Genomic DNA, 19,284 nt, shown 5'->3' with positions numbered 1-19,284 from the left:
TAACCCAAGGAACTTTCCGCTTTTAACCCCAAACACACATTTGGCCGGGTTAAGTTTTATTCTGTACTGTTTTAGAGTGGCGAAAGTTTCAGCTAAATCATCAATGAAATGAGTGACTTCTCGGGTTTTGATTAAAATGTCATCCACATATACCTCGATATTCCGACCTATCTGCTTTTATAAAACAAGATTCATCAACCGTTGATATGTAGCCCCTGCATTCTTTAATCCAAAAGGCATCACAACATAGCAAAAGGTGCCCCCGGAGGTAAAAATCGCCAGGAGGAGACCCAGGGAGGAGAAGTACACTTTGTGGCTGAAGAAGAACAGGAAGTGGTGGAAATTAAGCCGGGAAAGAACGTCTGGGTGGCCCGAGACATCTGCACGACCACCCGGGTAAATCTCTTGCAATGTTTGAAAACTAACATTAATGTCTTTGCCTGGTCCCAACAGGAATTGTCCGGGATCTCGCCCCAAGTAGCCGAGCATAAATTAAACATCCTCCCGGGATCCCGGCCCGTTAAGCAGAAAAAGAGACATTTTGGCCCTGAAAAAGATAAAGTAATTGAAGAGCAAGTAGGGGAATTACTGAAGGCCGGGCATATTAGGGAAGTCAAATTTCCTACGTGGTTGTCAAACATAGTTCTCGTCCCAAAATCTACTGGGAAATGGAGAATGTGCGTCGATTTCAAGGATTTGAATAAAGCTTTCCCAAAAGATTGTTATCCACTCCCCAGGATCGATCAGCTGGTAAAGTTCCCGACCCGACTCGATCATTTTGCCCGGGTTACATCAGTTATTATGACTTTTTATTATGCAATTTTTGAGTTTTATTACAATTAATTAGTTTGTGTGTATCTTGTTATTAGAGATGTAAATGAGCCGAGTCGAGCCGAACACTATCAGGCTCGGGCTCGGCTCGTTCAACTATTTTCTCGGCTCGGGCTCGTTACGAGCTTTTGGTTTCGAGCTCGGGCTCGGCTCGTTATGAAGCTCGGGCTTAGTTCGAGCTCAGGCTCGAACATTTAGCGACGGATTTTTGAAAGACCGTCGCTGATTAAATCGGCGACGGTTTTTAAGCGACAAACCGTCGCTGATTAAATCAGCGACGGTTTTTAATGACAAACCGTCGCTAAATGTTCAGCATAGTTTAGTTTCTTTGTTAATCTGCGCGGTTCATCTTATTACTTCAGCATGGAATTATTTTTCTTATTTTTTTTCGTCAACATTGATATACCGAAGTAAAATATAATAAAAAAATATAGTGAAACCCGTGTTTTTAAACATCCGAAGTAAAATATATTATTTTACTTCGCTTGTGTTATTACTGAAGTTATTGGTAATGTATTACTTCGTAATTTATTAGCCGAAGTAAAGCCTGCCGAAATAAAATCCGATTTTTCTACTAGTGATTATTGCCAATACATTCACATTTTTAATATAACTAGGTAAAGATACGTGCGACGTACGTGAAAATACATTTCTATTATCAATAATTGTTCTCAAAGAAATGAGATCAGAAGAGATTAATTTACAAAAAATTATATATTAATGATTTCATGCTATATTAGTCGATAGAAATGAGTAATGCTATGTGCAACCAAATTTGTACAATAATTCTTACAATTCAAAAAATCAATAGAAATTTCATTTATCAAAATCTCATGATAAATTAAATATAAAATCTCATTAGATAATAACAAAATCTCACGATATAATTGTTACAAATATCGCAGTACTATATATTAGTTGTACCTTTAGCATTATCCGTAGGAAATCCAATGTGATATAATTTATACTATATGTATTATAAAATGATTGCAAAAGATATTTGTTTAAAAAATTTTATGTGTTATAAATCTAAGGTTATTTTTGATTGGAAGGATTTCAAATCCATGGATTTCAATACATTCAAATGTATTTTTGTTATTTAGAGATGTAACATCATAAACTTCAAATCCACTCATTTCATGTTTATATAGTAGTATTTCATGTTAGTTATGATATTGTGCAAGTCCACCAAATAATAATGTTATTTGAAATTTATTCTACTTTATATAAATAATAATATGTAAATAAGTAATGTGTAGATTCAAAATTTGATATATTATTTCATTGTTAACAATAAAATTATAATTCTAATCCATAAATTTGAAATCAATTTATCCAAGCACAATCTAAATATATTAATAATTGTTGAAAAACATATTAGTAATAAATATTATAATTTTGTATAAATTAAATTTGAGAGAAGAAAAAAGTATAATACATAACGTTGACCACTTATTTATCACGTGTTATTGATTTATGAAAAATAAAAATATAATATACATAATATATTCTAAACCTTAAATTAAATTATTGCTTCAAATTTTTTCTTCTTTTATATTTTCAATTTATATTGCTTTCACGATTTTTTTTTTCATCAATTTTTTCTTCTATTTGAAAAACAATATTCTCGCCATCTTCATTAGCAAATCTTATGAGAAGAAATGTATATTCTTCTCTATTTGATGCCTCTACAAATCTCCACACAATTAAGTGTTTTGTAGAAAAAAAATTTGTTTCATCAAGGAAATAAAATCAAAGAATTTTGTTATTTCAGTATTCTACAAATTATATTTATTTTTTGTAAATATTTTAACTTAATCTACAAGCAAATAAAATCAATGAATTTTGGTTATTCTATCTTCTAGACAACTGACAAAATATGATTTAATTAATATTTTATTATATTTATCAAAAAGTGTTCAACTCTTTAATGATATAACATATTTACGCACTATGTTATTTAAATATAACAATTCAAAATTAAGATAACATAATTTTTTTTATATTTCATACTATATTATTGGAAGTATTAAATTTGTATATATTAATTTTTTTCTGAGAAACTTCTTGCATTATATACTCATTCAAAAGATTATAGATTTACAAAATAAAACAAATCATATTCAATTTAATATTTTGTGAAAAATATATGTTCACTTCATCTACAAGCAAATAAAAACAAATAACTTTGACCTTAATTCACACTTTTATAATATGTATAGATTTTTAATTTTTAATTTATTATTATTTATCATACATAATTATTTTAATATTATAACTCATTAATTATCTCAAATTCGAGCTCACGATCTACCTAAACGAGCCGAGCTCAAACCCGAGCTCGTGAACCTCTTAAACGAGCCGAGCTCGAGCTCGAGCTCGAGCTCACGAGCCAGCTAAACGAGCCGAGCTCAATTTTGAGCTCACGAACCTATTATCGAACATGTTCACGAGCTAACGAGCCGAACATCATTAATCTCAAGCTCGGCTCAACAAAATTGTCGAGCCCAAAATAAGGCTCGGGCTCGGCTCGATAAGCTTAACGAACGAGCCCGAACGAGCTTTTTAACGAGCCGAGATCCGAAAAACTCGCGAACAGCTCGGCTCATTTACATCCCTACTTGTTATTCTAATTCTGGTGATATAATCCACGAATTATAGTTTTTTATGGCAAACAAAAAAAAAAAAACAAGTTGTGCATGAATATATTGTAAATATTATGGTTTCTACTGTAATTTATATAGTTCAATAATATTGCGATATACCAAAATGGGTTAAGTATAAGCAATTCACAATTTTCTAATCCACTAAAATGGTGCGTTGCCGTAGGTTGCTGGCCGACCCATTTCGCCCTTTTAAAATATAAATTAAAATAAGTATGTTGAGTTGATAATTTATTAAAATGTCAAAAAACGAACCATTTTGACATATGTAAATTAATCGATAAATTGCAACGAGTATGTATTATATTTTCGCGACTAATTTTTTTTATCAAAATATTTAATCCAAAAAAATAATATTTAAAATCGATAATCCAAGAAAAAATCAAACAAAACAGGAATTTAATCTCATGTGATTTGATTTAATATTTAGTAAAATCGATTTATTGGTTGCATTCTAATTTTTATTCATAATCGGATAAAACCACACTTAGTTTCTAACATTCTTGCTATTTTATTTTAAAAGTGGGACTATTATTTTTTTGAGTAGCTCTTCCACAATCTCATGAATTTATATTCGTAAAATGTTTCAACTCAGTCCAAATCTACAATGAATAATGATATTTTTTTAAAAAAATAATATATTTTACTTGAATCAATATATATCACACGATATACTTTTAACATAAAAGTAATACTTCCACTTAAATCGACATATATTACGCAATATTTTTTCATAACATAACTAACAACAAATGATACATATCTGCATTGGACATAAAAAATCATACTTTTCATACTCGAAGATCCGTATCACAAAATTGATCTATGATATCATCTCACATGAACTTTTGTGTACATTTCAATGTAACTAAATCTAATTGGATGCTCAATGTAATTTTTTTTAACTGACTAGTGAGACTCTTCCAATAAAGAAGTGCATGATTGGTAGGGGTAAATGAAAAAAAAAACAAGGGACCAGAAAAAAAATTCTTCGCAACCAAAAAATTGGTAAAAGGACAAGTATATTTCGTAGGATATGGTGCAAGTAACTGGTCGGAAAATGATCCATAAAAAAATTTGCTTTGCTAGATCGTTAAAATAGTACAAACGAATCATTATTTGAAAAAAAAGTTGAGCCATAAAAAAGTAAGTTTAATGGTTTAAGAGTGAGTCTCATATTAGACCGTCTCACGGATCTTAATCTGTGAGACGAGTCAACCTACCCATATTCACAATAAAAAATAATACTCTTAGCATAAAAAATAATACTTTTTCATGCATAACCCAAATAAGAGATCCGTCTCACAAATACGACCCGTCAGACCGTCTCACACAAATTTTTGCCATGTTGAAATATTGGTAAAATATGTAGGGTAAATCAAAACCAAAAGTAAGTTAAATGGTTGAAATATGAGTTAACTGGCTACTGAAACTGGGTAAACAATGATCCCCCGACCGGAAGCATAGAACTAAGACATTGTTGACAAATGCTTACACAATGTAGCCTAGATTAAATTTCTATTATAAGCAAAATATTATAAAATCTTGGTGTTATTATATGGCATTGATCACGAAGTTTCGTTGGATGATGATGCTGCATCGTCTTTGTGCTTGATCATTCCAGAATCGACAAGAATCGGAATTTCTGCAGCCAGCCAGGGAGCAAGACCCAGACAAAGTGCATGTGCTATGCCAAACCTAGGACTACCAAAACACAAGAAATGTAGTTAGATTCGCAACTCGAGAGATAAATATTCGGTGCTTTTAATTGACGATGGACTTTTAAATGGCTGATTCCTCTGGCTTTCAACTATAATATATTAAAAAAAAAAAAATAGCGCAAAATCCACCTTCAAAGCACCAAACTCAAGGGTGAATGAGACCAAAGTGGACATGGCCAAAAGAACTTACTAGTGATCAATTGAAAAGGGGTACAGTGAAAGCCAGCCACAACATTGTCATCAAATAAAATTAATTATGTTTTTTCCTATAACAGATATAAATACCCAACTAGCGATGAAGTAAAGCAAAGAAAACTAAGAATTTGAGTCAGTAATGAATTTTTTATTTATAATATTTGCTATCTTCGTGAAAAATATTTAATTTATGTAATATTATAGTATAAATCACTTTATATATATTGAATTTTAAAATTTATGTTAAATGTGCTTTACTTCGATAATGCGTGCGCTTTGTCTTGCGCCTCATCTCCAGGGTACCCTAGCACCTTGCGCCCCTAAATAACTATGGTTCACTATGGGAACAGAAGTTACCCAGGGAACTTGAAGATGAATCAGCCAGTGAGTATAAACCTATCCAAAACATAGCTAAAAGGTTCAAGTTGCAGCGCAAGGAGAAAATTTTAAAATTGTTGGTCCGATGCTAAGTTTGTTCAGTTGAAGAAGCCACATGGGAGGAAGCTACTGTTGTGTCAACCCAGTTTCCTAAATTCGATCTTGAGGACAAGAGAGTTCTAGGTGATGAGGGCATTTGTTATGGGCTAAGAGAACAGAGGTCGAGTTTGAGAAACAAAATCAAAAATCTAATGATAAAACATGTTTATTCTAGAAGAAATGGGAAGGGAACACTCAACACATGTTGGGGAGGGGTATAACATGTGACTGGGCAAGGTTGTTAGGGTATTCAGATTTTCCTTTACATTAAACTTGATCTGTTTCTTAATCTATTGTTATATAATTGGTGGTTGCAACAGAGACTGAGGAGTTAAAGAAGTGGATGTCTCTAGAACGAACATCGATTTTAAATTGTCGAGGAGCTAGGTTAAACGATTGAAATCAGTGCTTTCATACAGCCATTTGGTTGTCATTCCAGTTAATGAAGAAGTAGAACATTTTCAATTTTGAATTTATGTTGTTACAAATCAGTTCTAGGGGCTACAAATATTACTGATAGCTGGACGGATCCTATTTTTCAGGATTAGAACTTCAAAATTTAGGGCAACTTAACTTGCACTAGCTTTCAAAAGTAGTTCCTGTTCCCAATCATCCTCATGAAGGAACCTAACAACCTAGTATTAAACCCAATAATTGGCTATCAAAGCAACAGACAATGAGACGCCAAACCTCCAATGTACCACCATACCAAGAAAAAACCAACCACAACTACGGCGTGTGACCGGATCATGAACCAGATACATCTGGTTCACCACTCAATTATATTTCATGGTAACTAATGCCAGTACCAAATATTACGATGACATTATTGAACATTTTTATAATGGTAACCGTAGATAAGCAGAAGAAAATTACAAAAGAGCTGCGACATAGCGTAATCACTTCCCTATGCCCCAATCACATATTAACTATCACATATCATTCCATTTCAAATTCTACTCTCTATAAACATTTGGCTGTCACCAATTTCAGCATTTCTTTTCTAATAAAAAGGCTGCACAAAACATCTAAATTAGCATAAGAAACACAACCCTGGTGGATCAACAGAATTTCCAAGAAAATTGACCTCTCAAACAAAATCATCATCCAGAAAGCTACCCAATTTAATAAAAATAAACTTCCATAAATTAAATAAACCCCAAACACAAATAAAGAAAAACAGAGAAACTGAGTCGAATTACCAATTTTTGGCCCAAAGCGGCTTAAAATGCACCGTAAGGCATATTTTCCCTCCTCTATACATCTACATAATACACACAAGAAAACGAAATTAGAGTTTCAACCATCACAGCAGTTTATTTTGGAAAGAAAATGGTTAACAAAAAAAAAACCAAAACAGGAAGATCAACCGAAAAGGAAAAAAACCAAACCTGGATATTGCACTACATTATCCATAATTCATAATAGGAGAAAAAGATGATGAGATAAAAAAAAAATGATAAGAAACAAGCGCAGTAGAAGAGCCCGGTCTATAACACTGGTCTATAAAGTGAGGAACCTTTTCATAGATAGATAGATACCATGACACGATTACTAGTAAAGCCAACATGAATGATACTGTGATATAACATGTCCATCTTCGGGAGTGACTGTACAAGTATTTCTGCAAATAATTTGGGATATTTACTCCCTGCTATGTGATGCATTTAATTTTTTATCACTTCCATATTGATGATGAAATAAAGTCCATAATCAACAGTAAACAATAAAACTTGAGTCAGATATTCAAGAATTGCTTGTTAGAACAATAAAAATCATAAAACAAAAATCAAGAAACAGGGACTCAAAACAGAATTGAGCATGAAGGAATCGATTCCTCAAAAATTTGTAGTAATATATCATCATCATGCGATTTACATGGAATTAAGTTCTAATTCTGTGCAAAACAAACTCTAGGCATCAATCAAAGAACGATTTAATTGAATTCCGGAAAATAATAAAACAAAAACCTTCTGCGTTTTTCCATCGAGCTGAGGCAATTCGAGTTCAGGCGCGGTAGCAGGATACGTGACGGGAATATCGAACTGCAAGTCGAACTCATATTTTAGAAGATTGTGGATGTACCAACATTTCCCCGTCCAACGTGTTCCTTCGGGATTGGCGGCGGAGATCCGGAACCAATCGTTGTCTTTAGATTTGTTCATCGAGGTGTACGCAATGAGCGCCTTGTACTCCTCCTTCAGCCGCTGCGTCCAAGCGCCGCCGTCGCGTGGGCCCGCTTTCACGGAGAGTAGAGGGATCTGGGTCAGTGTCGATTTCGTTGTTGGGTCCCATCCCTCCATTGCCCTCCACGGTCGAAGCTTGGAAGAGTTGCGTTTGTTCTACGAATGCAGCCTTGATCTACAAGGCTAGTTGGCTCTTGAGTTGTTTTTTTTTTTTTACGAAATAATAATTTTATTAAAAAGAGTAAAAAATATGTGTTACAAATACACTTAACATCCCTAGATATAAAAATAGCATATCACAAATTAAGGATTACATCAAACAAAGTAAACAAGAACTATCATTACACGTACACTATATCGTTGTAGTTTTGTATGCACCTGAAAGTGTGAATCTGAATCTTCTTGATTATATCATCCGACGTCCAGTCGACATGGTCAAAGATGACTCTGTACGCAGGTTCCAAATCTGATAGACCGTAGCTGCAAGTGCAGTAATTCTCATCTTCGCTATCGTCGAGTTACCTCCATAATGAATTCGAAATGCCCTTAAAATAGCGGATGGGGAGCCCATTAATTTCTTCATGTCAAGCCACTGCCTTATCCCATCCAATATTCTTTTGGAGACTCGACACTGAAAATAAAGGTGAGCTACCGATTCATCACTAGTTTGACAAACGACGCAATGGGTTCTATAAAACCTATCTAGGATGACAATTTTCTCCACAAGGTTCGGGATCCTGCGAAAAAAACTCGAAACAGGGACAATGATCTTCGATTTTTTCGGGCTCGAGTTCGGGTTTGGTGATTTTTTAAAATTCTCGAAATAGTTCGGGACGGGTATGAGATCACTATCATAATCTCGATCCACCCGAAAATAATATTAATAATGAAATAATAATAATAATAATAATAATATATTATTATTATTATTATTGATATCAATAATTAATATCAGTATTATCATTAATAATAATATTTTTGAAACGAGGATTTAGCAATGATGGGGATTTGATCTCCGTGGTTTTGAGGAATCTTGAACTCGAAAAAGCGAGTATCGTAGCGAGTATGGGTGACGATGGAATTTGGGGACATGGATGAGGATGAAATTTGCGGCCACCACCCACGTTACCGGAAGAAATTGCTTCATTTGCATTCCAATTTCAAATTCTCCACTTCTCACCCTCCTCCACGTCCGAAAGCAAACTGCTTCAATTTAAAAAAAAAATCTACCTCGTGCCATTTTTTCAGAAAGAAAACTTTTTGATCTCAAAAACTATCTTTTCATTATAATCGAAGACTTTCATTTGAGATATTGCAAACTGGAGATTGTACAATGAAGAAAAACTTTCTGTTGGTCCCATGTGCGGTAATTTTAGATAATAAAACTCGAAAATAAAGAAGAAACTGGACATCAATATTTACGTGGAAAACCCCTAAAAATTATTAGGGTAAAAGCCACGGACAAGATGAAAAGAATTCCAATATAATATTTTGTGGTGTACAACTCACTCACTGTGTTTCCAAAGAGACCACACACTCTCTTAATACAAGATAACAAACACCTCACAAATATTATAGAACTAAGAGGATGAATAAGAAAACATAAGAGGAGACTCGAGAATATGATGCATATCAACTGACGGAAGAGAGCTCTATTTATAGAGCTCTCTTGGCATGTGAACATGCAAATTCAAATTGTATATGCCTTCATCCATATTTGACAACGCTTAAAATGTGAGCCAAATTAGTTTGACTGGAGAGTTGGCCAACTTATTTTGACTTTGCCGATATTTCTTCCACTTGGAGATTTGATTGAGAATCAAACATATCTCCACATATCTTTTTAATTTTGCCATTCACTGCTGCTTATGTTTCTGCTAGACAGACCACTTGAGGATCTACACCACTCAAACTTATTAGTGTTTACTGGCTTGGTGGAAAATCAGCTATGTTATCTTTTATATGGATCTTTTGCATATCCACACTTCCTTCTTCTACTACTTCCCACACAAAGTGAAATTGGACTCTAATGTGTTTCGTCCTGGAATGAAAGGCTGGATTCCTTGCGATATGCAAGGCACTCTGACTGTCACAAAACAAAGGAACATTCTCTTGTTTGTGTCCGATCTCCTCCAAGAACCTTTTAATTCATATTGCCTCCTTGCAAGCTTTAGTAGCTGCCATGTATTTTGCCTCCGTTATAGATAATGTCACGACTGTTTGCAATTTTGAAACCCAGCTTACAGCTCTCCCTACAAGTGTAAACACATAACAAGTAGTAGATTTACTCTTATCAGGATCACCTGCATAATCTGAATCGACAAAGCCCTTAAGTGTAAAATTTGATCCTCCATAACATAATGCAGCATTCGAGGTACTCTTAATGTATCTAAGGATAGTCTTATCAGTGCTCCAATTCTCTCGTCCAGGATTCGCCATATATCGACTAACTGCCCCCACTACTTGAGTAATGTCTGGTCTTGTACAGATCATAGCGAACATCAAACTTTCCATTGCTGATGCATATGGTACTCGAGACATCTCTATCCTCTCTGTTTCACTGCTAGGACACATCTCTGAGGATAACTTGAAGTTAACATGAAGAGGGGTCGATATTGGATTACTATCTTGCATGTTGAACCGTTGCAAGACTTTCTTCAAATAATTTTTCTGGTAAAGCCAAATATTTCTGTTAATTCTGTCTCGGTGAACTTGCATCCCTAGAATCTTGTTTGCTGGTCTCAAGTCTTTTATATCAAGTTCCCTAGCCAACTGTGCCTTCAATCCTTGGACATGACCTTTGTTGGGGCCTGCTACCAACATGTCGTCCACATATAACAGCAAAATGATATAATCATCACCGGATCTCTTGAAATATGTACAAGGGTCTGCACTTAGTCTGTTGTATCCAACGCCCATGATATAGGAATCAAATCTCTTGTACCAACACCTCGGGGCCTGTTTGAGACCGTATAGAGATTTGTTTAACCCGCAAACCAAGTTTTCTTTGCCTTTTTTCGCAAAACCTTCTGGCTGGAGCATATAGATTTCTTCTTCAAGATCTGCATGAAGAAACGCCGTTTTTACATCTAGTTGTTCTAGATGTAGGTTAAACACCGCACACAATGCCAACACTACTCTGACTGTTGTAAGCCGAACCACATGTGAAAATATTTCATTGAAGTCCATGCCTCCTTTCTGGGCATACCCTTTTACCACCAATCTTGCACGATACCGCTCCACTTGGTTATTGTCATCACGCTTGATCTTATAGACCCATCTGTTTCTGATGGCTTTCCTCCCTTGTGATAGTATAACAAGATCCCAAGTTTTATTTATGTCTAATGCCTCCAACTCTTCTTGCATTGCTATCATCCACAAGGATACATCCGAGTTTTGAGTAGTCTCGTGGAAACTCGATGCTCACCATCCTCTGATAATAGACAATATGCAATATTGCTTTCAGTGACTTAATCTGAAAGCCAACATGTTGGTCTTGTGTCTCTAGTTGACTGCCTCATATTGGAAACCTCAAAATCAACATGCTTTTCTTCTTCATGCTCTGGTACTGCTTCAACATGCTCTTGACCTTCGTCCGTCTTATTTTCCACCTGAAATATAGTGGTTTCTGAATTCAATTGCCTTTGTCTCCCTTTACTTTATCTTCCTCGAAGATAACATCTCTGCTGATGACAAGCTTGTGAACAGTAGGATCCCACCAGCGAAACCCGTTCACTCCATCAGCATAACCCAAGAAGATACATTTTCTGCATTTCGAATCCAACTTTGATCTTTCTTACTTATTGTACAGAACGTACACCGGACTTCCAAATGTATGCAAATGAGAATCATCTGTCGGCTTCTCGGTCTACATCTCCATCGGAGTCTTCAGATCAATCGCCACTGAAGGAGAACGGTTGATAATATAACAAGCAGTTTTGATTGTTCCTGCCCAAAATGACTTGTCTAGATCCACAGTCTTCAACATAGCTCTTATTCTGTTCAACAAGGTTCTGTTCATCCGCTCCGCCACTCCATTCTGCTGAGGTGTGTAAGCCGTCGTGAACTATCTTTTGATGCCTTCATGTTGACAATATGCATCAAACCCGTCACTGGTATATTCTCCTCAATTGCAAGTCCTTAAACACTTGATTTTCTTTTCACAATCAAGTTCAACCCGCGCTATGAAATATTTGAAGATCTGAAAAACATCTAATTTCTTCTTGATTGGATACACTCAACATCTCCTAGAGAAATTATCAATGAACGAGACAAAGTATCTTGCTCCTCCTAGAGATACAACCGGTGCTTGCCAAACATCCGAATGAATCAGCTCCAATATGCTTTTGCTCATGGCAGTAGAAGTGCCAAACTTTAATCTGTGTTGTTTACTAATAACACATTGCTCGCAAAAGGGTAGTGACACTTTTTTAAGTCCCGGCAACAGCTTTCGTTCTGAGAGAATTTTCAACCCTCGTTCTGACATATGCCCGAGCTTCCTATGCCATAACACTGTTAATTCTTCTCCTGAACCGGTTGATGCAACAGCTAGTTCCGCCTCTTTGTGTGTTTCCCCAAAAAGTATATACAGATTTGCACCAACTTTTTTCGCCTTTAAAACCACAAGCGCACCCTTCACAATTTTCATGATCCCATTCTCGATACGGGTTTTGCACCCGATGTCATCCAATTGCCCCAAGGACAAAAATTTTCTTCATTTCTTTCACATATCGTACCTCATGTATGATGCGAATGGTGCCATCAAATGTTTTTATTTTGATAGTACCGACCCTAACAATTTCCAAGGCATGATCATTTCCCATTAATAAAGATCCTCCTGAGACTAGTTCATAATGATCAAACCAATCTCTCTCGAGACGTCATGTGCCATGTCACTCCTGAATCCATAATCCATGTGTCACAAAATTTGTGTCTGCCTTCTGCAACTGTTGTTGCTTCGCTGAATTATATGTCACACCTGCCTGAAGTACTGGCCACATTTCCTTGATAACTTTTATTGATACTCGTACACTCTTTCTTGAAGTGCCCTTTACCGCCACATTTAAAGCAGTAAATATTTTTCTTCTTACTTCTTGACTTTGATCTACCTCGTCTTTGGCTCCCACTAGAGTCATGGTCCATAAATCTTCTTCTTATCATCGGCAAAGCCTCTGCCTGCTTCGAATTTACCAACCTATCTTACTTGTTCTTGCGCTGGCTTTCTTCTCCGAGAACCACAGTTAAGACATCGTCGAATCTTAGAAAGCCCATAAGAATATTGTTGGTTATGTTGATGATAAGTTGATCATATGAATCTGGTAGAATTTGAAGTAGAAGCTCCGCACTTTCATTTTCCCCTATTTTATGCCCCATGGAAGTGAGTTGGGCAAATAGAGTATTTAGTGTGTTGATATGGTCGGTCATCGATGAAGATTCCGCCATCCGAAGAGTATAAAGCCTTCTCTTTAGGAAAATCATGTTGTGTAACAACTTGACCTTGTACATTATTGTCAGAGTATCCCAGATAACTTTTGCTGTTTTTATCTCAGAGATTCTTGACAATACTTCGTCTGCTATAGCCAAGTGTAAATTGGCAATAACATTGTCATTTATCTCATTCCACTTTCCATCATCCGTAATTTCCACCGGTCTATCTCCAATTGCCTCCAAGCAATTCTCCTTTCTTAAAACTGCTTGTATCTTTATTTTCCACAGAATAAAATTACTTCCGTTGAACTTTGCTATCTCGTACCTGCCCTCAATTATGTCTACAACAATTTAGTAGACTGAACAAAATAATCCCGCATTAATAAAAAAATTTCAAAAAAATATTTTATGATGTAGAAAATCAGTCTAGGCTGCAACCACAGAGCATACTCAGAATTTTAAGAAATTTTTAACCAATGCTCTTGTGGGGACCCGAACGCTAATTCGATTCTTAATCATCTTTGGGAATAATTAATCAATTATAATAAACAGGGTCTAAATTTTTTTAAAATACAATGCGGAAACGTAATGTAATTCAATCCGAAATACATATTAAATATAAAAGTACAAGTCCGGTACTAATTACATTCTAATCCAACTAGGGTTCAATTACTATATATCAAGTGCTGAATCCTAATTTACTTCTGAGCCAAGATCTCCACTCTATCTAGTCCTGTCTCGTTCTCTTCTTGACCCTGAACCTGTCCCACCTGTTGTCATGCACACATACAAACAAGAAAACAGCCGGATAACTCCGGTGCAAATTATATTCCCAGTATAAATCAATGAAACATGCATTTCATATAACAGAAATAAAAGCATGCCTCATATATTCATAACATATATCACAATCAGAAACATGAATCAATATCACCCTATAAATCATATTCGTGACTCTACATCTAAAACTAGACTCATTCATAGTCTAGGGATCCCGGTTTCCAAACGTTGGCATTCCATATCGATCAACAGTAATAGAAGAAACTCCGATTCTATCCACATCGATATGGTATCGATCACCAGTAATAGAAGAAACTCCAATTCTATCCACATCGATAGCCAATCATCCGGTGACAGACTTTGGCACTATCGCCAATACACTATCTTGTGACATCGTGCAATGTGCCCGTGGTTATCGCACCACTATCAGGCACTTTTGTCACGAGATTACTCATCTAATACTCATCTAATACATGCTTCCTACAAATCAATAGACCAACATATAATAATAAAATAAAAACATATAATAATCAAATCAATGCATATAATAATAATAAGTATGTGATTTAGGGAAACCCAAGTATATCCTACTTGAGTCGATCTCCCAATACCACATTGACTTATACATTTCTCTTCTCGGTCTGACGAAGACGAAGCCTCAAACTCAACTCTGTCCATCTTCAGTCTGACTCTGTCGGAGCCTTGGACTCACTGCCTATCTATATCAATCTGGCAATGATAATATCGAATATACTGTATTAGTGTATAACTCAATTCAAGACATAATCTGATCGATATCACGACACCATAATACAACCTCAATCAATACTGAATCTGATCCATATCAATTCACTGATGTTTCGACAGCATAATAATACAACCTCGATAACCCCGTCAATTTCAACATCGCAGATACAATCAGACGGCTCATACTCAATATCAGATAAAATCAGAACCTAATCGAATTCGGTTTCAACGTCATAACGGTACCATATAAATATACCACGCAATATAAATCAACAGATATCAATTCCTGTAACTCATACTCGATAACAATACAAATCTGATATCAACTCTCAATCAAATCGACTCCGAAAATCGTAACAATTACATAAACAATTTGTTCTTCATTCTGACTTCAAATATACGATGTCTACTATATCATAAACACCATATATGATTCATATTTAATTCTGACAACATCATAATTTCAAACGATATCAAAATGTAAAAAAACTTACGTCATGTTTTAGCTGTCGTCGCTAAGAACTCGGTAGTGTACTCAGATTCAAAATCAGACGAGCAGATTTCTCGTATTGCACAAATATACGAGGCAAAAGGCGTAAGGATTTCTTTAAAGCTTCTCCGTACTTCTTTCTTCCCATTACTGAAGGAAAAATCGATTTATATATATATATATATATATATATTTCGTGCATGCAAGGAAAATGGCTCGTTGTACATGCAGCACGTCTCGCCCATATGCGCGACACTCCTCGGCGCATATGCACGAGACCTTCAGTCTCCGCACGTAACCTTCACCGTAGCTCGCGCATATGCGCACCCCATTGTCGCGCATATGCACGAGACCTACTGTCTCGTGCAATGCAACTCGCGCATATGCGCGCCTCCACGCTGCGCATGTGCGCCAACATCTCTGCCCTGCTCGCGCATATGCGCTCGCTCACGTCGCGCATATGCGCCGAGCACTTCCCAGGGCTACTGGACACCTCGCGCATATGCGCGGCCCTCACGCCGCGCATATGCACGAAGTCTTCTGCCAAAACCCCGCATGTGTGCGCACCAACTTGCGCATGTGCGCGTATGGCATCTCCCTCGCACATATTTCGCGTCTGTTCTCGTCTTTCCCGGTCTAATTCCTTTCCTCCATAATTACATCAATTAATCAAGAAATCATTTCGGATTAACATGATAAATTTCTCGGGCCTTACATTTCTCCCCCCCCTAAGATTCGATTTCGTCCCCGAAATCACGGAAATTAAGTCAAATACCCAATCAGATACCAAAGGAGGTATATACAGAAGCTAAAAGAAAACTCACCTCAAGGAAACGATGCTAGAATTTTTATTTCATCTCAGATTATGTCTCCCAAATAGCTTTCTTGATGCCTTAACCATTCCTCTGAACTTCCAACAACGGAACAGTTTTATCGTGAATTATCTTTCTTTCACAAATATCTGATTTCACTCTGAAATAATCATTTAAGAAGTATAATTTCATAATACAACTTGAAGTAATTCTGATAGATTCGATCTCAGTACATTGGTTGTACAACATCTGTATATACCAATTACCAACTGATAACAAATCAATGTTATCCTCTGTTATCAAATCCGGTACTCCTCGTCAAGATGACATTCAATCTTCCAGTTATAAATATCAACAGTCATCATCCGACGTCGAAATATTCAGTCTATTTATTCTGAGCTATCTTTATTCTCTTCTAAATCAGTTTCATTGTCTTTATCATATTTCTGATTATATCAAATCCGATCTCAAGTATCACCGCAATATCATCCCCCCCACGAAGGAAATCTTCAGTTCTCACTGTACAATACCCGGACTGAAGCTATTTCAATACTCATCTGATAGCTATTGTCGTACAATCATTCACAAAGTGACAATACATCGCCTCAACTAGTGCTAAAATCCAGCATTACAGTTCATGTATATCCTCCAGTTCCATGATAGTTGTGCCAACTATCTGTCAATCTATAGACGATAAGTGAAAGAGTTTATTATATACTCTGCCAAAAGTACAAAATCAAACGAAAGTCATAGTATGATATAATCAACTTTGGCATTCAGTACAATCTATCCTCTTTTCTGACATAAATCTCCATCGACTGATCATATCTGTACATCATTCTGTACAACATAACCTAGGCAAATTCAAGAAATCTGTCAATAATAATCATATTATAGTACAGTCTTGGCAAAATTTCGGTAATTCCATCACCAAATCCATAGAAATGTACTCCCATTTCTATTCAAGAATTAATGATCTATATAACCAATCTCCTGATTTCTATATTTCTATCTTCATCTGTCAGCGATTCAGACATTTCGATAAAAATTCTGCCATAAGTGATTTCATCGGTTTATATCAAAACTGTCTGTTCGAATTATTATACATTTCATGTTACCAGAATAATACTGAATCCATTACTGTGCGCTTCTGACCCTATCTGTCATTTCAGATTCGAATTATTCTGCACAAACAATTCAGCTAATTATATAAAATAAAGTATTACCTACCTGGTATTTTGATTGATAATCTGTTCTGACTATCGAAACCAAATTCTGAACAGTCTGATCAAATTTTTGAACTGTATATAATCTCAACGGTTCATAACAATCTGTATCAAACACGAATTCAGAATGATAATAATATCGGATCAGAGTCGAAATATCAATCGTTTATACTAATCTAGTATACGCATAAAACGAAATTTCTGACATTTCTGAAGTTCTGCCATTTTCAATATCGTTCTCAGCCACTGATCACGGTCTCAACTGTGCTACAATCAATCAGTATACTATCTTCAGATATCACAGACTTTGAATACAATCTGTTGCAATCAAGGTTCATATCCGAATAATTCTGTATACCACAATCTCAGTTCCCAGAATATTCAATACAATTTCAATTGTTCGATTCAATCAATCATACACTGCGAATATATCAAGATATCACAGATACAAGGAGCATAAAATCATCAGAATATCTCTGAACACATGATTTATCAACTTATAAACAGAACTTAAGTATTTCCCAGAGAAACACATAATCAGATGTAACTCTAACTCTTCGGCAGTAATTCTTCTAACTGACATTTCAATTCTTTCAATTCAATCAATATCATTCTGTACAGAATTCTAAAATGAAACCCATACCTGATATCGAATCAAGGCTGAAATCGCTCCCCCTGATATAAGACAAACCCGGAATTTCATCTTGGAAGAGTTTAGCAATTCTTTTGCTACCGGCAAATCAGTTCATGATACGTTCAGTTCCAGTAATCCACTGAATAAATAAGGAATTACTCCATTCCTTTCGAAGATTATCGAGTCATAAATAATACGGATATTATAGGAATACAAAATCAAGAATTCTTACCGTACATTATTCATTCTTCAGCCATTTCAGGTCCGAATCTTACCATCTCCTGGCAAGAATCTGTAATAACTCTGTACTTGATTAGCATTTTAGTATCAATTATGCAATCAAAATAAGATATCGCAAGTACAATACAATATACTCAATCTCATTTCTCTATTACTGCAGTATACGATGTCTCGCAGAATTTCACTGATATTAGCCTTTCCCCCAAAAGGTAAGGAATTCACTACTACAGTACATACAGACCCAACAGGTAAAACATATATTAATGCAACTCAGTCAAAGATAATTGTAGGAAATGCATTAGTATATATCAATACATATGCAACATAATCATAAAAGATCAGTACCTGCCACTATATCATCACGTGTGTCTTGGGTCTGTTCCTTGATCACTACCACCAGATGATTCTGCTCCCTGAAATCTTCGGGAACCTCTCTGTGGATAGACTTTACCAAAGTGTCCTGGTTGTCGACAAACATGACAACTACCAAATACACCTCGGCATTGCTCTGTGGGATGCCTTCCTCCACAGGTTCTACAATAAACTCCGGTGTAACTCGGGCTAGAACCAGCTGGAGCTAGATGAACCGCTCCCTAACTTCTTGAACTTCTTCTTTTGAGCTTTCAACGGTTCTTTCTTTCCACCACTGCTACTACCAATCTCGATTCTGGAAGGCAGTTGATGTGGTCTCGATGTTGGAAGGACATACAAAGCTTCCTTTTGTCTCATCATAACTGTTTCTTCTCTTCTGGCTCTGCTCAGAGTATCAGAAAAGTTATTCAGTTGTTTCACATTTACCAATGCACGTATCTCCAGATTCAATCCCTGGTTGAACTGATCAAATACAGCTGCATC

At 35.8% G+C, this 19,284-nt stretch overlaps 1 protein-coding gene across 1 annotated transcript; it reads right to left on the bottom strand.

The window, feature by feature from the left end:
* Nucleotides 1-4,868: 4,868 nt before the first annotated feature.
* LOC140819989 (ubiquitin-fold modifier-conjugating enzyme 1) lies at nt 4,869-8,279 on the bottom strand. The gene is made up of 3 exons (XM_073180281.1): nt 7,858-8,279; nt 7,090-7,151; nt 4,869-5,198 (listed from the first exon to the last, which is right to left on the bottom strand). Exons 1-3 carry the CDS (start codon nt 8,188-8,190, stop codon nt 5,063-5,065), a joined length of 531 nt encoding a protein of 176 aa, XP_073036382.1. The 5' UTR covers nt 8,191-8,279; the 3' UTR covers nt 4,869-5,062.
* Nucleotides 8,280-19,284: the final 11,005 nt, after the last annotated feature.

This window comes from Primulina eburnea, chromosome 18, assembly GCF_022965805.1.
Source record: "Primulina eburnea isolate SZY01 chromosome 18, ASM2296580v1, whole genome shotgun sequence".
Classification (NCBI taxonomy): Eukaryota; Viridiplantae; Streptophyta; class Magnoliopsida; order Lamiales; family Gesneriaceae; genus Primulina; species Primulina eburnea.
Note: the sequence above shows the minus strand (reverse complement) of the source record. Positions and strands in the feature narration are given on the sequence as shown.